Raw genomic sequence first — 24242 nt, 5'->3', positions numbered from 1 at the left:
CATTGCATTAACCACAAATTTTGGGACCTCACCTTCTATGTTTTCACCTAAGTTAAAAATGTAGAAAAAGTTAGAGGCGAGTGAGGACATTTTTAGTACTTCGCTGGAGACCTCTCTCAACACGGGCTGTGATCTATTAGTCAATATTCCATGGCTGCGGTTCTTCAACAAACCAGACAAGATCTCGCTATATTACTATCCTTTTATTCTTGGCCTTATCTTCCCTGAGAAGTTAAACATTTTCTAGATAGTCTAAATTAAGAACAACTCTCATCACATTCATTTTGAGGGTTCAGTTATTCAAGCAACAATCCAACTAAACAAAGGTAGATTTCCCTTTTGGGGAGTAGAAAGGGAAGCTGAGTAGATTGGTCAACAGGAATGACAGGGACATCCCATTATATTTTAACCAGTGTGTAAAGAAGACTCTTAAGCAATCAACTATTTGGGCTGTTCTCTTCAGAGTAATTTGTCGTGCAGAAAATTGCCGTTGGGATGAAGCTTTGTAGCTTTGGAGTCCTTGTAGCCATCGTTCTCTTCTGTGAGCAGCATGTCTTGGCGTTTCAGAGGTAACCCCGTAGCATCCTAGTCTGTGGTGGGCCAGTTTCTACACTTGTTTGCCTCACAGCAAATCAAGTCAGTGCACTGGGCTGAGGAACAAAATGTGAAAGTTTGAAGGCAGGCTCTCTCAGAAACTTTCCAAGTTGCCTTGATAAACAAATGGATTTCAGTACAATAGGCTATCACTAGACATAGGGTCTTTTTCTTTTGTGGCTGTAATATTATTACTGTGAGAACCCCAGATGATGTGTATGTTCAATGGCTATGAAGATTAAAGAAATGGGATTTTTATAAAAGATTATTTATACCCCAACATGTCACATGATTTATATTTTTCCTGTCTTCACATATAAAATATGTTAACTACAGATCATTTATTTTCCTCTTGTACATAGAACACAGGAAGGAGAAGAGGGTAGAGGTCTTAAAAGGGAGGTTTGGGTCATGCATGGTTATTCAGCATGAAGTATGAAAGGAAGAATGGTTGTGTTATAAAGAACACATATATGAACACATTTAATTCTTACTTCGCTTAGTAGAGTGATTCCCTTAGGATTTTCTACCATAAGCTACTTAGAAGAACACAAATGAACTAATGCCATAGCATATATAACACATGGAGTGAATAGTTCCAGCATACATATAATGTTGTAGTTTACTAACTAGTCGATTTTTAGGCTTTTGATAATTGACATTGTTTCCTTTGGAATTATCTTATTCTCCCCCCACTTTTTCTTTTTCTTACTTTCCTATTTTGTTTTTTTTTGTTTGTTTGTTTGTTTGTTTTTGCTTTTATGATCCCTTTCTTCTTCAATTATCTCTGAGACAGATCCCTCTCCTTGCATTAGTGAATGACAAAGAGAGAAAGGACATGAGCAAAGGAATATACCAGGGACAGGGAAAATTCTACCAAAAAACTTTCTGGAATCATAAATAACCATAGGGCAACAGTTCAGAGACTGGATCTTGATTCACGAATCTGAAGCTACATATACTCATGATCATTGAACTAACTATAATTGGTTGATTCTTTTTTGTTCCATATGATTGTCAAGTGTCGAGCAACAAATTCGATCATCAAATAATAGTTGTGATCTAACTGACACGGGGGCGGGGGCAAAATTTCTAGAATAATTGGTGACTTAGGTCTCTATTTTATCAATAAAGCAGAGGACTGTGATTCTAAGGTTCTTGCTAGTTCAGATATTCCATAGCTTCATGATTGGCTTTAATTAAGGGAAAAGGGGAGGGATGAAGGCAGGTTGATACCAACATGTCCAACTTGGTTACTGCAATGAGTGGCAATATCATCGACACTGAGGGGAAGAGAGGAAACTTCTGGTTATTTAAGTACCTATGTTTGCCCCATGTGCTTACATTTCTAAGGGTTAGGCACTTAGAAATGTTGTCTGTTTAAATGCCTACAGTCCTACACTCTAAAAATCTTTACCAACAATTTACAGAGGAGGAACTGAAGCTCAGGAAGAGTAAATCATTTGCCTAAGGTCAAGCAATAAGTGTGGAGGTTGGATTCAAACCCAGTTTAGCCTCATTTCAACTCTTTGCACTGTGCAGCATTACCTCTAAAAAATCTAGAAATTAGGGAGAAAACCGGTATGAAGGGAGGTCAGATTTAGCCTCAGCGAGTTGGAGAAGACAGTCGGTTCAGAATATAACCTGGAAGAGAGGCCTGGACTGGAGGTCCAATCTCACGTCCTCACCTACTAGCAGCTCCAAACATGGCCCCGGCGCCAGCCCAGCACAGTCATGGTCAGCACTGACTGTCACCGAGCTTCGCCAGTGAGCAGATTCACCTGCAGGGCACCATCTTCCTCATAGAGTGACCTAAACTCCTGGATAAGATAACCAGTAGCAAGACACACCAAAAGCTTTACCACATCTCTTCAAAACGAGTAGGTGTATAGCAGCTTCATGGGAATAAATATAATTCAAATAAAGGAAACAGACAAAAAAAAAAGTGAAAAAAATGAGTGAGAAAATTACATCATGCATGGATTTTCTTACTATGTTTTGCTTCAGCTTATACTCTGCAATCTGATTGACACTTATGCTTGAAGAAAGGAATGAGACTATGACTACATTTTACTAAATAATATCACATTGAAAATATTTAATACTTTTTGCATACTGTGAAGGTGGACAGGGGTGAGGGGGGACTTCATTGTAGCAGGTGCATATCTGAATCCTGGTTCCCATCCCTTCTCTAGAAGTAACATATTCCTTTCTGTGAGTAAAAATGATTTTTTACCATGTTTCTGAGCTCTGCTTTTCCAGGAATAGCCTATTACTGAAGCTCAAAAGGAAATCTAATTTCATTCAGAGTGACAGGCTTTGATAAATTATTTCTGGGAGCAAGAATATAAATGCTTGTAAAGAGAACTAACTTTTCCTAAAGCTATTCTCTGTTATTGTTTTGGGTTTTTTTTTTTGTCATGATCATTTTCCTAATAACAGTTTGTATTCAGGCAATCTCTTAGTGGTTGATTTGTGGGTGCATTTTGATAAATCTTATCAGTGAAATGCCCTCGAACGACGACAACAACAGCAAAAAGTTTTAAAGGCATAAATACCATATGCCAAAGAGAAAGGCAGCCAAAGAAACAGATCTCCATATGCACTTGCTTTTAAAGGCTAAACAGTGTAAAGGGTAAAAATAAAGTATTAGCAAGAATCTTGTAAACAGAGTCATTAATTGTATTGTGCAATGATCAGCTAGTTGCAGCCTATCAGCCCAGGCTATTTGGAAAGAAGTGAGAAAACAGTAGGAAGAAAAGAAGGGGAAAAAATGCAACTGGAGGACGGTGGAGGATGGAGAGAGTCTGAATTACTGTTAGGCCATAAGAAGTGTTCTTTCTGTTGACTGCAAATACTATCCGGCTACCTGGAGACCAGCTTATTCTCTTTCACTTAGCTCCTACTGATGTATTATTTTCATCTCAAAGAACAAGCTACCAATGCCCTTAAAACACTGTAATGCATAAAATAAAATTACAGCCTCAGGCTGTGTTCTATTGTTCAGAGGCATTTCGCCAGCTTTGTAAATTCAAAATAATTTTTCACAACTATGACAAGTGTGAAGCTTCCCCTGTAAACCGTAGTGGGGGACAGACTCTGATGAACATAATCTTAATCATAATCGTTAGAAGGGAAGGAAGAGTGGCAGTGTTGCATCTGTATTAAAAGCTAGTATCATTCTCCTAGTGGTGAGAAGAAAGAAAGAAAAGAAAGAGAGAGAGAGAGGGATGGAGGGAGGAAGGGAGGAAGGGAAAGAAAAGCTTAGGATCTGGAGAGTTAAGCTGGGACCCCAGATCTGCTACTTACTAGCCATGCAGCCTTGGACAATTCCTTGTCTTCTTTGAGCCTCACTTCTTGTGTAAAGTAACCTGATATTTCATTGTGCTTGTACTTTTCATTCTATTTTTGGTGCAAGCTTGTTTTTTTCTCAAATGGTTATTGTGTAAATGCTATAACTGTATCATTCAGATCAAAACACATCTTTATTTTTCATCTCCTGTTGCTGCATGACATTCTACGTAGTGGAGTTATCTTTCCCTGCTCTTGCATAGAAAGTTAGGAAATTTCATGGCTTTTCACCCCAGTCTTAAGTAATCGACAGTCCTTGGATCATGTTAAAAACGCAAACAGCCTCAATTCAGAAATTCGAATGTCAGCTCTAACCAAGATGTTATTCAAATATATCAATCGTTGTTGTTAAAAGAAAAAGGTTGGATGAGGTAAACTTAACAGAGTTTAATTGAGCAAAGAACAATTTGTGTATCAGGCAGCCCTCAGAAGCACAAGAGGTTCAGAGAGCTCTGCTCAGCAAGGTGGGCAGGTGGCATTTATGGACAGAAAATGAAAGTGAGGGACAGAAGCAGCTTGATTAGTTACAGCTCAGAGTTTGCCTAACTTGGGCATGGTCTGATGAGTTGGCCACCTGTGACTGGTTGAGACTCATCTAGTTGTTAACAACAAAAAATACTCCTAAATTAGGTTGCAGTTTGTTATGTAGGGATTCAAGTTATGGAGGCATCCTCATGCCAAATTGAGTTTAATTTAACATTATTTATAGGAAAACAACTGCCCTGACTCTTCCATCCTCACTCCTGACTCTTTCTTCTTAGTCTTTTTCTTGAGTTTTAACTTCTTAGAGTTGTGTGAGACCCCTTCTTGGGGACTTCTCTGGGATAGGACAGATACTTCTTGATCTAGTTCGCTCCTGGTAATGCCATCCTTTACCCTTGGGAATCTTGCTTCTGCCACCAGGGTCTTGTTGCTGAGATCTCTAACGTGAAGTATTTCTTCTTTTCATTTTAATTGCTATCTAGCCAACCGAAGACCAGCCACAAGCAGGTTTAACTTTCCCAGGGATAAACCAGACACCAGACTTGTGCCTCTAAACCTGAGGAAACATCCAACTCTCTCATCGTCTCCTAGAAGTCTTCCCTGCTAGGTTGAGGTGAAGGGATTAGCACCCCAAAACTACCTCCCCTTTGGGAGGGTAGGGACTTACAGAACCACAACAACTTATTCCCAAGAAATATCTTCACAGAGCTTCACTCGGCTTTTTATAGACTCCCTGAGTAAGGGGGTGCAGAGTCATGAAACCAGTTTTTAAAAATTGTAAATTCTACATTGAGTGATCCAGCTGACCCTCATCCCATTACCTGTTTCTATTATGTCAGCACTTCAGTCAAATCCAACATAGGAAGATGGACGTATCAATATATCTGATGGTGAATTTTAACTTCATAATTTTACTCCACAACACTTCCTAATTTATTTTTTATATTTCCTTAATTTATTTTCCCCTTAAGAAAGAGGTTCATTTGCATAACATATCTTTTATAGTTTCTCTCTTTCTGTTGACTAACTTTGGTACTTTCTCCTCTTTTAATACATCATATTTTTCTTTATTTAGCACTGTCCACTTAACGTTCTTCATTATTTTCAACATGACAGCTTCTCTACCCTTGCCTTGTGAGAATTAAATACAAATCCCTATAAAGCACTTAGCATAATATCCAAGTTGGTAAATATCAGTAAAAAAGAAAAAATTCCCCCAAAATCTTATCTTCTAGTCAGCACAAGACTTGCACCTGGAAGTGAAATTTAGCCTCTGTGTTAGTAGTGGAGAGCTCTTTGCTTGGTAAGACATCCCATCTCACTGTTAGCACAGCTTCTTAGGGAGTTTACTCTAAAATTATAATGATTTAATTATATTAATCCCCACTTCTTTGCTTTTTTTTTTTTTTTTTTGAGACAGAGTCTCATTTTGTTGCCTAGGCTAGAGTGAGTGCCATGGCGTCAGCCTAGCTCACAGCAACCTCAAACTCCTGGGCTCAAGCAATCCTCTTGCCTCAGCCTCCCGAGTAGCTGGGACTACAGGCACGCACCACCATACCGGGCTAATTTTTTCTATATATATTAGTTGGCCAATTAATTTCTTTCTATTTATAGTAGAAACGGGGTCTTGCTCTTGCTCAGACTGGTTTCAGACTCCTGACCTTGAGCAATCTGCCCGCCTTGGCCTCCCAGAGAGCTAGGATTACAGGCGTGAGCCACCGCACCCGGCCTACTTCTTTACACTTTACATCAAAAGAGAGCTTTGAGTTTGCCAACTCTTTTGCTTAAACTCCCAAAATGGTGCCCAATCACATTGCAAATGAGGACCACAATCCTGACCCCAGCATTTAAGATCCTTAAGGCTCAGGTCCTAACCTGTCCTTCATCCTGGCTTTATTTCCTTCCTAATGAGCTATCTGCACGAGGAGGTGGAAATGGCTAGGTAGCAATAATAGCTTTCAGCTTAATAGAACTCTTACTATTCTCCTTGTAGAAGCATTTCTCCTCTGGGAACCAGAACTTTTAAACTTACAGAACCATATTTGTAGACTTAAAGTACAAATTCTCCAAGTGGGTCATAGGAATGATGGTGAATGGAGCCACTCCAGCTTGGTTCCTGAAACCATGGAAAGACACAGCACCATATAATTATAATTGACTTAAAGTGTATACTGTACCCTGGAGTATGGCATCTCTTCCCAAGCTATCACCTCTGTTGAATCCTTCAACAGGCCATTCTAATTGCTGCATCAGGCTAGCAGCTTCCAGGCAGTGTGGCATGTGATAGGCCCAGTGGATTCCATGGTAACGTTCCTATTTCTGCACCTCCCCTGTCGCGAAGGGGAGCCCTTGATCTGATACGATGTTATGTGGGATCTTGTATCAGTGAATCTAACACTCTGTAAGCCCTTCCATGGTGATGCTGCCTGAGGCTCTGTGGGCAGGAGAGGCAAACCCACACCTAGAGCAGAAGGGGACAGATGTAGTCAATTTGCTACCAGGTGGCTGGTTGGTCTCTTTGAGCAATAGTGCTGATTCATGGGCTCAAATGTGGTCTTTGTTGCTGGCAAGTTAGACATTTGGTGGCAGCAGTAGCCAGATCAATCTTGGTGAGAGGAGCCCATGCCGCTGGACCTGTGCATAGCTTCATCTCTGCCATCATGGTTATTCCGCTCATGTGCCCTTTGTGCCAACACTGGTGTGGGCGTTGCTTCCTATTGCTGCTATGACAACATTCGTTCTGGTAAGTTGATCTTATTTCTGTAGAAACTCAAAATGGGTCTCACTGGGCTAAAATCAAGGTGTCAACCAGGGATTTGTTTTTTTTCTGGAGGCCCTTGAGGATAATCCATTTCCTTTTTTTCCAATTTCTAAAGGCCACCCTCATTCCCTGGCAACACCCATACCATCTCAAAATTGTTCACATGTTACCACGTAAGGTAACAAATTCACAAATTCTAGGGATTAGGATGTAGACTCTTTTGCGGGGCCATTATTCTGCCTACCATAGTGAGTATGATAGAATCCAGCTCATACTGGACAGGACTGGCTTCATGACCACTTGTCTTATGCGTTTTATCTTTACCAGGGCCCAGTAGCATACCAGGAACTATTTTTCAAAAGGTGTATTCTAAGCCAGGTGAGATGGCTTAGCCTGTAGTCCCAGCTTTTCAGGAGGGCTGAGACAGCAGAATCACTTGATCCCAGGAGCTCAAGGCTGCAGTGTGCTATGATTGTGCCTGTGAATAGCCAGCCACTGCACTCTAGCCTGGGTGACATAAAAAGACACTGTCCACCCCCTCCACAAGTGTATTCCCACCACTGATGTCTCTAATCCCATATGTTCTGCCAGGCCGCATGGCCCAAGTGGCAGGGTTTCTTGCACCAGAATTTGAACCTTTCTGCTCTCATCTTATCACAAAGATGATAGCCTTTCATGTTGTCTAATATATGAGTTGAAGCAATATTTCCAAGTGAGGCATATTCAAAATCCAAGAGACCTACTAGAAAGTATGCTTTCTTCTTTATCATGGGAGGCATAAGATGAAATCACTTGTCCTTTATTTTATAGAGGATATCCCAGCCTATCACAGAACACTAGACCCCTAAAATTTCCCTGACAGGTCCCTGACTCTTTGTAGTATTTATACCTTACCCTTGGGAGCACATGTGTTTTGTCAAGGCCTCCAATGTACTTGCCACTTCTTGCTCTTCTGGTTCAATATGAACATGAGGTCATTGATATAGTGGACTGGAATATCCAGACAGGCTAGTCCTGTTTAGACTGTATTATCACAGAGAGTGGGAAAGTTAATTAAAGCTGAAGCAAGACTGTAAATATACACTGGGGTCTGTCCCAGGTGGATGTTACCTGTCTCTGAGGCTTCTTTCTGGCAGGGATGGCCAGCTTGATAGCTGAATACCATATACTTGAGGCTCTGCCCAGCAAAGATGCCACAGCAAGCACAGTGGCTGCAATGGCCAGCCTTACGTGGTTGAGTTTCATCATCCACTGTCATCCTCCAGGATCCATCTGGTTTTTGTGGGATCCAGGTAGCAAAGTAAATGTGGATTTGGTGGGAACCACCATCCCTGCACCCTTTAGGTCTTTAAGGGTGGTACTTATATATCTGCTATTTCCGTCTGGGCGCGATGGCTCACACCTGTAATCCTAGCTCTCTGGGAGGGAGGCGGGCAGATTGCTCAAGGTCAGGAGTTTGAAACCAGCCTGAGCAAGAGCAAGATCCTGTCTCTACTATAAATAGAAAGAAATTAATTGGCCAACTAATATATATAGAAAAAATTAGCCGGGCATGGTGGGGCATGCCTGTAGTCCCAGCTACTCAGGAGGCTGAGGCAGGAGGATCGTTTGAGGCCAGGAGTTTGATGTTGCTGTGAGGTATGCTATTTCCCCTTAGGATGTTTTTTTGTTTGTTTGTTTGTTTGTTTTTAATTTTTCTATCCTGGCAGGGAGGGTGGGCAATTTTAGAGGTTTCCTTTGGCTTTCCCCACTGCAATAGCTCTTACTTTATAGGCAAGGAACCAATGAGGAGGTTCTGCAATTATGTAGTATGTTCATTTCAATCATAGATTTGGGGACCAGGGAAATGATCATGGGGGATCCATGGACATAGTGTACCCCCTATGATCTAGGCTTGGGCTAGGACTCTGGATCCCCAGGTTTCAATGTCAACTTGAACCCTGCATCCAATAGACCCCTAAATGTCTGAGTATTACCATTTCCCCAGTGTGCAGTTAACCTGAGTAAACTGTCATAGTTCTCTTTGGGAAGGGATTAAAGGAATCATGACCCTTTTAGATACTTTCTATACTGTTGCAGGATCTTTCTTCATGGGGGCCTGACTCCTCCTTCAGGCAAGAAATTCTGGATATAGGAACTAGCTCAGGTCTGGAAACTGGGCAATGGTTTGGAATAGCTGTCCTCACCCTCTCTCGTTATCAGTCCTTGATTTATTTATTTATTTATTTTTGAGACAGAGTCTCGCTTTGTTGCTCAGGCTAGAGTGAGTGCTGTGGCGTCAGCCTCGCTCACAGCAACCTCAAACTCCTGGACTCAAGCAATCCTGCTGCCTCAGCCTCCCAAGTAGTTGGGACTACAGGCCTGAGCCACCATGCCCAGCTAATTTTTTCTATATATGTTAGTTGGCCAATTAATTTCTTTCTATTTATAGTAAAGACAGGGGTCTTGCTCTTGCTCAGGCTGGTTTCAAACTCCTGACCTTGAGTAATCCCCCCGCCTCGGCCTCCCAGAGTGCCAGGATTACAGGCGTGAGCCACCTCGCCCAGCCTGATTTATTTTTATTGTAAAGATTGAGCAATATTTCTGTTGGCTGCTCATCTATCTTGTCCCTGAGAACTCTGTGTTCTCTTAACCAACTCCATAGCTTTCTGAAGGTCATGTCCCTCTGGCTGCTGCTCTTACCTTACTGCTGATTACAATAACTGTGCCCAACTTGTTACTGGTGGTAAAGCCCTGCCGCCTGGCATCTATTATATAGTAATCTCATCGTCCCCATTGCTATCAGGGGCTTAGTTCTGTAATCTTTATTCTGGATCTACTCCCACCTTCTGGCCTCCAAGCCGATAACTAGGGTAAAGTCATGATACAACCTGGCTGTAGAGGTGCTCGGCATGTTAATAAAGAAATAGATGATACCCCAAAGGAGGTGCACTTGCTCATGTTACAGGATTTAACATTCTAGTTAGGTCCTTGGGAAGTGATGCCAACATGCTGCTGGGATGGTTTTTGGAAGCTTGAAGAAAGCAATAGCCTGTACCAAGTGAACTAGAAATGTCAGAACTGACGTGGCAGATGGTGGAAAAGAGATCAAAAGATTTATAGAATGGAACATACTAGAATAAAAATATTATGTAAGGCTAGAAAACCCATTGGATTACTACCCTCCACCAAGGGCCCAGAGGACATTCTGTTTATTAAAATAACAAGAAATGGTGCTGGTGAGATATGAGGGTCACCAGCATCATTGAGAAGCTTGGTAGTGGCTTTTTCACGAACTATCTTCTTTTCTTTTCTCTTTTTTTTTGAGACGGGGTCTCACTCTATTGCTGAGGCATGAGTGCAGTGGCATCATCATAGCTCATTGCAACCTCAAACTCCTGGGGCTCAAGTGATCTTCCTGCCTCAGCCTCTGGAGTAGCTGGGACTACAGGCGTGTGCTACCATACCCAGCTACAAAGTAGCTTTTTAATAGTTTTTTTGTGTCTGAATAAATAAAAGAATGAGACTTCCTTTTGGTTAAAAAATTAAATAACATGGAATAGCATAAAATTAAGGAGAAAAACACTTAAATTTCAATACCCTGAGAAAATATCTTTAATACTTGGGTGATTGTTCTTTTATGCATTTCGCTATGCATTGATACATCCCTGTGTAAAATTTGTTAAATATCTTATCTCCTTTTGGCACTATAGATACCTTTCTTTTAAAAACCATCTTATTTGCCCCCCCCATCTTTCAATTGCCATTCCTCACCCTCCAAATCAATGTTAACAGTGTGTTGTTTATTCATAACTTCCTCTTGCTTTTAATATATGTAGTGTTTCTTTTTCTTTCTAATTTATTTTTTTCCAAAACTAGGGTATTTCATAGATTTCTCCACATCTTGCCTCTATCCCCTAATACATCATGTAAATGCCCCCCAAGTTATCTGTTATCAAACTCATTCTTCATAACAACTGAAAACATTCTGGAATGTGGAGACATCACCACCATGCAACAATTCTGTTACTGATAAGCATTCACATGGTTTTCAGTTCTTGTGACCATGAATAATGCCGCAATACCTGTCCTTGAACACATGTCCTCAAGCACTCATTGAATAGTTTATGCTGCACTTGTACCAGAGACTGATATAAAATTTCCCAGTCTGTAGGTTTTCTAAGTCACTTTTCTCCTCTTCTGATGATCGAGTCTCTGTAGGCTTATTTCTAGAATCTAGAATCTTTTAATCAGGCTTTCTGAAATAAAACCATCCTTAGCCTGCTATCAAAGTTATTCTTATAAATCACAATTCAAATGATGTCACATTCTTAACCTAATTGTCTACATGATGAAGTCCAAATCTCTCAGCATGCATTCAAAACCGCTTCTCTAGGGGAGGACTAACATAACTTTCCAAACTCACTTCTATTTCGCTACTATTATTTTCTTACCCTAAACACCTATACTTGGAAACAAAGAACAATTGCCATTTCCCCAATAGTGCCCTTTTGTGTCTTGCCATTGTGCCTTTTTGTAGTCTCAGACATTCTTACTTACCCAATCATCTCTTCTATGATGGCTTTGCTAATAATGACAAATAGAAGTAATCACAATCTCTGTTGTGCTTCCAGAGCTCTTGGTACATGGTTTTTTAAAAATAAATTTTTTTATTTGGAATACTTTATTTAGACTTACAGAAAAGTGGCCAAGATAATACAACTGTATATCCTTCACCCGGTAGACCCTACATCTTACCTTAGCATGGTATATTTGTCAAAACTGAGAAACCAACATTGGTGCATTACTATTGACTAAATTTCAGATTTCATTTGGATTTCACCAGTGTTTCCCCTAATGTCCTTTTTCTGTTCCAGGATCCAATCTAGGATACCATGTTGTGTTTAGTCATCATGTTGCTGTTGTCCAATGTCTTGAGTGCCATTGTTTCATACATTTTGTCCAGTTTTTTAGTTGTTTCAGAAAGGAGGGTATATCTGGTCCCTGTTTCTACAACTTGATTGGAAGCAAAGTCTAAGATTAGTTTTATTATTTTATTTATTTAATTTATTTTTTGAGACAGAGTCTTGCTCTGTTGCCTGGTCTAGAATGCAATGGCGTCATCAGCTCACTGTAACCTCAAACTCCTGGGCTTAAGCAATCTTCTGCCTCAGACTTCTGAGCAGATGAGACTACAGGTGTGAGCCACTATGCTCAGCTAATTTTTCCTGTTTTTAGTTGCCCAGATAATTTCTTTCTATTTTTAGTAGAGACAGGGTCTCGCTCATGCTGAGGCTAGTCTTGAACTCTTAACCTCCATCAATCCTCCCATCTCAGCCTCCCAGAGTACTAAGATTATAAGCACGAGCCACCATGCCTGGCCCAAGATTAGTTTCAAATAAAGCAAGAAAAATGCATTTTCTTTCTGATTTAAAAATATTCATCCTCCTATTTAAAGGGCAATGTTTGTTTGAAAATAAAAGAGAAATCTCGTTCAGTTCAAAAAAGGAGGGCTCCCCTCCAGCAAATACCACCAATATAGCTTAATTTTAATTAATTAATTAATTTATTTATTTATTTTGAGACAGAGTATCGCTTTGTTGCCCAGGCTACAGTGAGTGCCATGGCATCAGCCTAGCTTACAGCAACCTCAAACTCCTGGGCTCAAACCATCCTCCTGCCTCAGCCTCCCGAGTAGCTGGGACTACAGGCATGCACCACCATGCTCAGCTAATTTTTTCTATATATATTAGTTGGTCAATTAATTTCTTTCTATTTATAGTAGAGACGGGGTCTCACTCTTGCTCAGGCTGGTTTTGAACTTCTGACCTTGAGCAATCAGCCTGCCTTGGCCTTCCAGAGTGCTAGGATTATAGGCGTGAGCCACCACACCTGGCCGCTTAATTTTAATTTAAATAAATAGTTCTTGTGCGATTACTCTGAGAAATCTGATAATGTCACTGTGGCTAAGGGATTTCACATGTACCTGCAATCCCATACCTCATGCTCCCTTTCTCTTTTTATCTAATTATTTCTCTCCTGAAAAGCTGGAGGGGAAGCTGCAAATATGATAAAATGTGTTAAGAAATTCTTTCCTTTCTAAGTAAGTGGTATGTGAAAATAAAGTAAGTCCATGTTGAGTCACACTAACCTATTGCCTTGGCTGTGCAAGAATCACTAAGAATTTCTCACAGCTGTAGCTACAAAGTTAGAAAGGAATATGATAAATCAAACGTGGGAAAACAAATTAAACTAAGTGTCAGGGTTTTTTAAAACTTTATTGTAATTCACAACATTAAAAAATTAAACCAGAAAACCCATATGCTCCTTTTATAAAAACATATGAAATCCACACACATTCATGATAAAAACTCATAGCAAAGAGCAGAAGGAATTTCTTTAAGCTGATAAAAGGCATCTACCAAAAACCTACATCAAGAATTTTAATGGTGAAACTTTAGAAGGTTTTTCTTAAAAAAATATGAATCACACATTTTATATCCACTTCTTTTCAACATTGTACTGGAATCCTAGCCAACAGTATAGGGCAAGAAGAAGAAGAAAAAAAAACTATAAGCATTGGAACGAAAGAAGAAAAATTGCTATGTGAAGTTGTAATGATTGTTTGTAAAAAGAAAAATTCCCCAAACATTAATATTTAAATTATCATAATTACCAAGGAAGCTAAATAGAAATTCAGCATCCAAAAATCAATTTTATTTCTACATCTCAGTAACAAAGAGCTAAGTGATGCAATATTAAAAGTTACCATTTTCAAAGGAAAAAGAAAAAGGAAATTTGCTAGAACAGACATAATTTCAAAAGGTACAACATCTTTTTGGACAAAATTATAAAACTGTTTGAAGGCTCTTAAAGTAGGCCTAAACAAATAGACAAATCTACTGATAAGGGGATTCAGAACCATTAGTATATTAGTTTTCTCTAAATTATTAATGTATAGATTCAATATAAGTCTAATGAAAATTCAAAATTTTTTCATGGAACATAGCAAGCTGATTTTCAAAAATTATGTGGAAAGGCAAAGGAACAAGCCTAGAGTCTCTTTAAAAAGACATGAGCAAGTCTGGGCATGATGGCTGACACCTGTAATCCTAGCACTCTGAGAGGCCGAGGAGGGAGGATCGCTCAAGGTCAGGAGTTCAAAACCAGCCTGAGCAAGAGTGAGAGCCCATCTTTACTAAAAATAGAAAGAAATTAATTGGCCAACTAAAAATATATAGAATAAATTACCCAGGCATGGTGGTGCATGCCTGTAGTCCCAGCCACTCAGGAGGGTAAGGCAGGAGGATTGCTTGAGCCCAGGAGTTTAAGGTTGCAGTAAGCTATGATGATGCCACTGTACTCTAGCCCCAGCAACAGAGTGAGACCCTGTCTCAAAAAATAATAATAATAAAATAAAAAACAGAGCAGGGGAGATGGAAAGCTTGGTCTATAAGACTATAAAGTGTTAAGATTTAATGAGAAGCTACAGTCACTAAGATGGGTGGTATTGGCTCAGGGTAAGAGAAATAAACCAATAGAACATAATACCAAGAAATAGACTGTACCATATTGTGAAGGTAATCCTTGATTATGCTATAATAACTAATAAAACCTGAAATGGCTTTACTTAACACAATAAAGGGTAAATTCTGTTTTAGTCTGTTTGGGATGCTATAGCAAAAATACCTTGAACTAGGTGGCTTATAAACAACAGAAATTTATCGCTTACAGTTCTGGAGGCTGGGAAGTCCAAGATCAAGGCACTGGCGGATTCCGTGTCTGGGGAGGGCTTACTTCCTCATAGATAGCATCTTCTCCTCACTGTATCCTCACATGGTGGAAGGGGGAGGTGTCTCTTTTATAAGGGCACTAATCCCATTCATAAAGGCTCTACTTTCATGGCCTAATCACCTCCCATAGGCCTCACTTCCTAATACCATCATCTTTGAGGTTAGATTTCAACATATGAATTTTGGGGGGACACACATTCATACCATAATGATTTCTCACTCATGTCACCAACTGATGGAGGTCACGGACTCTCCCTGGTACTCTCCTGCAACCTGGTGTCCTGGTCTACTTCCATTATGCAACTCCACTTCTTGGGGCTCCTTGCTTCCAGCCCCAGGATGAGAGAGAGGCACATGAAGACATACCTGTCCTTAACTGCCTCCCACCCCTGGCATTCCCACTGGCAAAAATCTCAGGCACAGGGTCTCAACGCAGCCACATGGGAGGCTAAGAAATGCAGCTGTTCTGTGTGCTCGGGAGTAGGCAATGGTGTGGTGCACCAGCATTTCTCTGCCAAACAATATGGAAACTTGATATATGACAAAATCGACAGCATAGATCCTTGAAGAAAGTGCCAACAATTAATAAATAATGTTAAAAAAAAAAAGGAAGCCAATTTCTTCTTTACACTGCACACAAACAAATAACTTTCAAATGGATTAAAACTTTAAATAAGAAAGATAAAAGAGATATACGAGATTATCTTTGTATTCCAGATATTTGGAAAGAGTTCTTAAACAACACAAACATATAAGAAAATGATGGATAAAAATATGTCATAAAGAAAAAGACAAGTGACAAACTAGTAGAAGATATTTTGCAGTACATATAACTGACAAATAATTGGCATTTAAAATATATAAAGAAATTATATTAGTCAATTACTACAAAAATACAAACAAATTAATAGAAAAATGGGCAAATGACTTGAATAAACATAACACATAAGTGAAAATATGAATGGCCAATGATTGAATAGAAATAGCTCTACTTCATTAGTAAGTCAGACAATGAAAATTTAAATCACAAGAAAATTACATTTTGCAACCATTAGATTTGAAAATTTAAAAAGTCAGAGAGCATTATTAGGTGCTGAAAAGGAGGAGGAGTAACAAGAAATCTTTTCCACTACTGCTGACAATAGAAATGGATACAAAAAGTTTGAGGACTAATTTGACACTGTCTTATGAATTTAAAACTGTGCATACCCACAAAGTAGCAATTCCACTTGGCGGGAAATTCTTGCACATGTGAACTAGGGCTAGATACTGCAACACAGACGATTGCCTTGAAAATACAATGTGGAGTGAAAAAACAAGATTCAGAAGAATACATATAGTATACCCTTTTTATAAAGTCAAATCAAGCAAACCTAAGTATATTGTTTAAGAATCCACACATACATGTGTTTAAGGATCCATACTATAAAGAAAAACGAGGGAATGAGGAAAAGTGAAAATTTAGGGTAGTGGATACCTTTGGGGGTGTGGTGAGGGAATAAGGTGGAGTGGACACACAAAGAGCTTCAGGATGCTAGTGAAATTGGATTTTTAAAAGTGGGTGACGGGTTCACAGGCATTCATTTTATTATGTAGTAAGATCTTGTTAGCATAAACATTTTTATGCATCAAATATTTAATTTTTAAAATTAAAACACACACACAGAAGAAAGAAGTAAGTATTCTACAAACTGACCCCCATTCAGTAGAGCTGTTAGTTTTGCAATTACAAATTGCAGAAATTGCAAAATTCTGCTCATTTGCAAATTGAGCAAAAGCTTGAGAGTGTATGTTCTCTTTTTATACTTAGTCTGTAGTGAGATCCTTTGTCCATTTAAAATTTTGTTTCCTTTTCACAATTTCCTAGAAGCCCCTTGCAGTATAATGTATCTCATTTTTTACTTTTATTTTCACACCAAAATTCTGTTTTATTTTTTCCCAGTGGCCAGGTTTTATCTGCTCTTCCTAGAACCTCCATGCAAGTTCAAATTTTGCAGAATCTTACTACAACATATGAGGTAATTTCTCCTTATGTTTATATTGGTTTCATTTTATATAAGCATTGGATACGTCTTGTCTTCTCTATATTGCATGACTTATATGTATCTGATATGAACGTCTCTCCTCATAGCCTTCTCCCCTTTCCCAAAATAACATGACTTTGTTGGTTCCCAAAATCAAACTTTCTTCCTCTGTGCTATTGGATTTTCAGCCAATTTCATAATAGTACCTAGGAATTGAAAATGTGTACTTACAAAGATGCTATGGCAACAGAAGTTCAATAAAATTTTGCTTATAAAACAATGATACTGAACCAAGGAATATGCACCCAAAACACAAGGGGAAATTTGTTAAAATTTTCATGCCTTGGAACCAGAATGTCTAAAGTGTAGAAAATTGACAAGTGTCACAAAATATCATGGTGGGAAACTGGTGGCTCCATGTTACTGTTCACCAAGGAGCAGATGTCAAGTCCAGATTAGAGGTGCAAGCAATTAGGGGGATACTGTGATGGACAAAGAAGAGGGAGCTGGAGATGTACAGGGAGCATCTTCAGATCAGGATGCAGCCCTAACAGCCCTGCAAGAAGGAGGATTTTGCACAGAGACCCTCAGACTGCAGGGCAGTTCCAAGGAAGCTGGGGCTAGGCCAGTGGTAAATCCTCAGGCCAAAGTCATGTGTTATAGGAGTCCCACATTTGGGAGGAATGGGCCTGCATCAACACACTCACAGTGCACAATTACTGACTGGCCTCAAGCTCCTGGTGGATCAGCAGGGCCAGCAGCTGGGAATACCAGCCAACTGTGCTCCTTGCAACAGCAGAGCTGAGTGCATTTTTATGGCCACCACACCATGGTCAAGAGGAAACACTGCAAGAGGAAATCTCAGAGATTTATAATTTTAGTTCTTGTTCTGTCACTTCTTGACATATGATTTTAGACAAGTTAGCTAGGAGCCTTCATTTCTTCATCTGAACAATGAAAATAATAACACTTGCCTAGTCTCTATCAAAGTGTTATTACAATTATCAAAGAAAATAAGTGTGAAAGTGCTTTGAAAGAGTACAGCACAATAGAAAAAATGTAAATCTTATTGGAAGGCATTGCCCAAAGGCCACAATTAGATTTTTAAAAAGGAACAATATCATGATAATAATTACAAGAACATGAAATTTTTATTAAATCAATGTGTAATCGACTTTCTAGGCAAAAATCTCATTTCTCTTTTAAATATCTGACATATGCATTCAGTTTTACAACTGAGTCATCCATTCATTATTGTTACTCATTCATTCATTATCTCATCAAATATTTACTGAGTATCTGATAGGTTCCAGATCCTCTTTAGCAACTAGAGTTACAGAGAAGAATTTAAAAAGCTCACTACAAAATGAATTTTTATATTACCATGTGTATGGACGAAGACCAGTGGCCAGGCAGTGTCCTTTTCATGTCCCTTACAGACACAACTTTAATGGCTCTAGCTACAGATGAGAATGATGTGAACAACTCTTCTTTTATTTTATCAATTTTTCACCTTAAAACTGTAGATTGTTCTCTGGCGGCCGGTAATAGCTGACCTTATTGAGAAGAAAACAGAAGTCCATTTTTTTGTGAATGCATCTGATGTAAGCACTGTGAAAACGCATTTAAAGGTGAACAGCATTTTATTCAGGTAGGCATCATGTAAGACATACTGAGTCGCTATTATAAGCACCTATTATGCATATGACCAAAGGCTGGTATCATTGCCTCCAGGAAAAATAAAATACATTAAACATGGCGTCATAGAAGTCGCTGAAATGGACTGGTGATATAGCCCATGGTCCAGCTCTGTGACCTTGGACAAGTGGTTTAACCTCTCGTGACCTCAGTCTCTTATCTGAAATGATGGTTAGACTCAACAATCAGTGGAGCCTCTCTTAGTTCCTTCTTCTGTGCCTACTCTGCACCCAGACGTGGGGAGCAAAGTTGTCATTCATCTTGGTAGGCTTTGTGGTATCTCTTGCAAAAGCAGCTGCTTGAGGGGATTTAGCTTTTGCTAATTCTGCCTTCACAAAGTCAGTGAACATTTCTGAATGTTTGGCGCCAAACTAAAAGGTGTTAATTCTGCATAGATCCTGGGTTGGAGGCTGGCACTGCCATCTGCCACCTGTGTGACCCTGTGGGAATTACTAATATTAAACTTTCTGTAGCTCAGTTTTGTAAACGAGGGATAAAAGTAGCACCTATCATGTGTATTAAATTATTTCATTTTTTTAAAAAAGTGTATCCGGTGCAATTTCTGTTCAGAGCCCACACCTTCATCCTTTTGGATCCTCCTGCCCATAATATCCCCTCCATATCCACTGCCCAGCCGCCAGGGTCCTCCTGCTGGCCTAGCACCTTCCTTGAGACCATGCTCTCTTCTGTGTAGCAACGGGTAACCTCTAGATGATATGCTTTAATAACTATTAGTAATACACTATTGGTGTTTACTGTTTTCCAGGAACTGTGCTGATCTTTTTTATACATTGTATCATTTAATCTTTATTTAATCCTGTGAAGTAGATACTATCCATTATGCATATGAAAAAAAAAACCCTCTTATTTATAAACGAGTTTCTCAAGGTCAACCAGATAGAACATGGCGGAGCTAGGAGCCGAATTCAGGCTTTCTGATAACAAAGCCATGGCTTTTATCCATCAGCCTAAATAAAAGTAAATAAACCTTTATTAATATGATAGCTACTTTACAAATTGTCCATCTCAGATGATAAAATACCTTAATTCAATTAAAAGTTTTGCCTAGTTAATAGATGTGGTGCTTCTGGAGAGAAATTAAATGAGATGCCTTTCCCATACCTTTCCTTGTCCTGTACTTCCATTTCTTTGGCTCTGCGCAATACCTGGTGCGGGTTCATGGAAAACAAAACAAAACAAAAAGAAAAGGCTTTCTGCTTCTCCTTCATCTTTTTACTGAAAACGGAAAAATGCAGTGTGACTCTGGGTTGAAGAAAGGTACATTAATCTATATGTTCACATAAAAGACACTGAAGAATCACAGTAGAGAAAAATTGATAGTGGTGGGAAAGGGTGAGTTTTTGGAGGTCCTGAAAACATATCTTGTAGGAGCTACTTTTTTTCCAGTGCTACTTTCTAGACAAAATTTCATTTCGACTTTAAATATCTGACATACACATCCAGTTTTACAGTTGAGGCATAAATATATTCATTCATTCATTCATTCCTCATTCCTTGTCTCATCAAATATTTACTGACCTCCTCATAGGAGCTACTTTGTCTCCATGTAGGCTCTGCTGAAAGAGTTCGTTAATTCAGTTTATCACAATGTGAGATGGTGGTGTTTTTAGCTTGATGAACTGCTTCTTTGATTTTTTTAGCAATTTTCCCCCATGCTAACCTGTGGTGCCTGCAATGAGCTGTGTAGGAAGGTGAGTGCTCTGCTTTGGAAATCAGCTCACTCTCTGTTTCATCACCTAGGGTCTTGCTGGAAGATGTGGAAGCTATTATTCAACAGCAGACCTCCAACACCACGCTCATCCCCCGGGCGTCCTCATCGTACTACGAACGCTATCACCCACTAGACGAAGTAAGCCATCACACCGATCTTTAAAGTTACTATTTTCGCTTAACCAGGGTTGCCATTTCAACCAGGAAAAATTATCAAAGAATCATAATTACTGGAGGATGGAAAAAAAAAAAAAAAGAAACACATTTTGGTGGATTACATGCTGGTAACTCATCCTTTTGTAGATATCTTCCTTGGGAAAATTGTATTATATTTGGTAAAATGGAGGCTATTCGTCCACTGCTAAGAGTGTCTCTAGCTGCGAAAAGTAACACTGGATGCTAAGGAATAACAGGAATTAAAGAACAGGGCCTTTTAATTGAAACTGCCACAAAATATAAATTACCAGTCCAATTAATCATGTTTCTTTGGACCATTACCCTAATTTTACTTTTACTGAACAATTGCCAGATTACCTCACTGAAGTAAAGAAATATATTCACTTATACTTAATATACTATAAATAATTGCATTTTATTCCTCTTAGGAGGAAGCTATTTAAATTAATAATAATAATAATGCCTGTGTTTTAATATTAAAGAAATTGGATTTTTTTTCTCTTAGTACTTATAGGTTCCACTTTTTCTAGCGGGAACCTGAGTAGGATGTTCATGTTTAGTTAGGACCTCAGTAAGCTTTCACATAATACACTAAAAGCCATTTCCCCATATTTGTTAGTTGAAAGAGTAAATCCCTTGGAAGTCTTTCTCTTTTGTATAGTGTACTCCGAGTAATAAAAATACCTTGATGACTTTTGTTTTTTCATAAGCATATGCTGCTATATTGCCTAATGTAAGTGTTTTGTATCATCTTTGACAAGGTGCCCAGAAACTATTAGAGCCCATATCCATATGTTTAAGACATCTAAGACTTAGGTAACAAGAATCAGTTTTATATTTAATCTTTAAAAGCATCTGTTCCTTCCCAGTTAGGTATTAATAAACCAGAACTCAATCTGTTTCTAGAATCAATGTGCCTGGCTGATTGATGGGGGTCTTAAAATTGCATCCCACTCCTGTATCTCTCCTACCCCACACCTATTCCACCTAGACCACTTCTCTCCAGCATCCACACCAGCACTGCATGAACAGACTTGATGCTAAGGGGCTATGTACGCATGATTTGCAAAATGCAGAAGATGAAAACGTCACTGCTGTGTTAAGTTTGGTAGGGAGAGGGGAATGCCTTAAAGGTAGTATTTTTAAATATATTTTTAATTATGTTGTTTAAAAAATTATATTTTCTTACCATATCCTCAGGGAAGAGTTGAAATGATACAGAAGGAAAAAAACAAGCACATGAATTTATTAGTTTGCTAGGGCTGCCATAACAAAATACCACAGACTGTGTAGGGTAAACAACAGAAATTTATTTTCAGATAGTTCTGGAGTCTAGAAGTCCAAGATCAAGGTGTTGGCAGGTTTGGTTTCTTCTTTAGACCTCTCTCCTTGACTTGTAGGTGGCTGCCTTCTTGCTGTGTCCTCCCTCATATAGTATTTTCTTTGAGCATGTGCATCCCTGGTGTCTCTCTCCGTGTGTCCTAATCTCCTCTTTGATTAAGGATAACCATCAGATTGAATTAGTGTCCACCTTAAGGGCCTGATTTTAACTTAGTCACCTTTAAAGGCCCTATCTCCAAATACAGTCATTTTATAAGGCACTGGGTATTAGGACTTCAAAATACGTATTTTGGCTGGGGACACAATTCAACAAAACAACTATGACATTCCAGAAAATAGTTTGTACTTCTCTCCCCACACCCTACTCCTAATACTTTCCAAAAAATTCAAAGGAACCATGGCAATTTTGCTGTCCAAAAATTCCTCTAAGTGCTTCTTTCCCTTTAGACAGTGATCTCTCCATCAGCCCTCCTTACAAGATGGCCCCATGGGGTTCTTTTGTCATGGCCTACACCAGGAAATCTTAAGTAATCCACTGCAGGGAGAAAGAAACAAATGGCAAAAAAACTACTTCTTAAGTGGCAGGGGAAGAGAGTTTTTTAAAGGATGTTACCTGCACTATCCCATGTTAGCTTGTAAAATACATAAAATTTGTCAGTAAAGATGCCTTCATACAACACAGCCTCGTTGAAAGAAATCTTTGAACTATCAATGCTATAACATAGATTAACTTCATGTAGTAGCTCTCTCAGATGTATTCATGCCTAGAAGAGTAACACAGGAAACGGGAGTTCCAATGAGAAAATCCCTGATGGATAAATTTCTGACACTCCAGAACTGACCAGGGTTGGTACTTGGTGGCAGGTGAGCCTTTTAGGAGCCCCTTAATTCTCATCGTGGGGCCAGCCACTCACACAGCCCACTCACGCTAGTGAAGCTACTTTCAGAGAACCCAACGGTAAAAGGTGCTCCAGTGTCCATCAGCTAGGACTGTTGTTTGGAGCCACTTCTACAAACATTTCCAGAGATGAATCCAAGACTTGATTGTCCCTATTTCAGAAGGTGTAAGAGTTTAAGTATGGCCCCTGGGAAGTTGGTCCACATTAAAACATGACCAAGTTCGATCCCAGCAATCCCCAGACAATAATTCCATGTCTGCTTTGAAATGGTCACTAGCTTAAAGTCAGCCCCAGAATGTCTTTTTGCTTTTTCCTTCCACTATAATTGAGGTTCCTTGAGAGAACCCAACTACCACTGGACTTCCACCCAGGAGAAAGGTCCGGAATCAGCTACTTCTCAGGGTAGAATTGTTTTTTTCCTTCAGATGGTCCTCATCTTGTCTCTCATCATTCTACCAATCTCAGTTTGCTTGCATAGATCTTTAAGGGAAACAATGATACGTCCATTTGTCCTGCGTAAAGACAGTGCCTGGAGCTCCTTTAGTCTTGAAAAATGAATTTTTTTTAATGTTCCATATAAAAGTAAACTCTTGAATGAATGGTAAAAAGGGTTTCATACACAAGGCAGGAACTCAATATAAGCCTTCAAAAATAACTTTAAACTATAGTTTAAAGATTAACTTTCTCTGCTTTGTTATAAATTTCTTAGTACTTTTTTATTCTTTCTCTAAATCTTGGCACTTACAAAAACTTTAATTTTATTAATTTCTCTAAACAGAAGAAACACCTTGCCCCAGGAGTTTTAGTTCCTCATTCCTAAAACATACAAAGATTTTAAAGGAAACTCCTTTCTTTGAAGAAGTTGTTTACTTCCTTTGGTCAGTGAAATGCTTTGAACTTGCTCTGTGAATAACCACTGGTTTCCATTTTGATAGATCTATACTTGGATAGAATATATGACTGAGACGTACCCTGATATGGTTAAAAAAATCCACATTGGATCCTCATATGAGAAGCACCCACTTTATGTTTTAAAGGTATGCTGTGTTCTACTAAACGCGACCTCAGAAAAAATAAAATAAAAATAAAAAGAAATAAAGAAATAAAAAAAATTAAAAAAAAAATAAAGGTATGCTGTGGGGAGAGGCTTTGATCTTTTCACTTGAGGGGAGCGACTGATTCTCCAGTGGTGCTTATTAAAACTTGATTTTTTTTCAGCTCTGGAAATATTTATGTTACAGATGTTCCTAAATTTTAATATACAGCTATTTAGAGGTTGGCAATTGCCTTTAAAATTTTTTCCTTTAGTATTGTGGTGCTGGTCTAACAGCAGAAACCCCAGTTCTAGAATCAACGCTGTCTCTGTTTATGTGACATTATATAAGCCATTTAACTTTCCTGGGCTTCAGTA

General features: G+C 39.0%; 1 protein-coding gene across 1 annotated transcript in view; it reads left to right on the top strand.

Annotated features, from left to right (window-relative positions):
- The first annotated feature begins 286 nt into the window (after positions 1-286).
- CPB2 (carboxypeptidase B2) overlaps positions 287-24242 on the top strand; it is a 41575-nt gene continuing 17619 nt past the window's right edge. Inside the window, exons 1-5 of the mRNA XM_076009428.1 lie at positions 287-569; positions 16904-16979; positions 18512-18636; positions 20445-20553; positions 23767-23868. Of these exons, the coding sequence (XP_075865543.1) occupies positions 496-569; positions 16904-16979; positions 18512-18636; positions 20445-20553; positions 23767-23868 (486 nt within the window). The 5' untranslated portion in view covers positions 287-495. The remainder of the gene's footprint in view (positions 570-16903; positions 16980-18511; positions 18637-20444; positions 20554-23766; positions 23869-24242) is intronic.

This window comes from Microcebus murinus, chromosome 13, assembly GCF_040939455.1.
Source record: "Microcebus murinus isolate Inina chromosome 13, M.murinus_Inina_mat1.0, whole genome shotgun sequence".
Taxonomy (NCBI): Eukaryota; Metazoa; Chordata; class Mammalia; order Primates; family Cheirogaleidae; genus Microcebus; species Microcebus murinus.
This window is presented reverse-complemented; position numbering and strand designations above follow the sequence as displayed.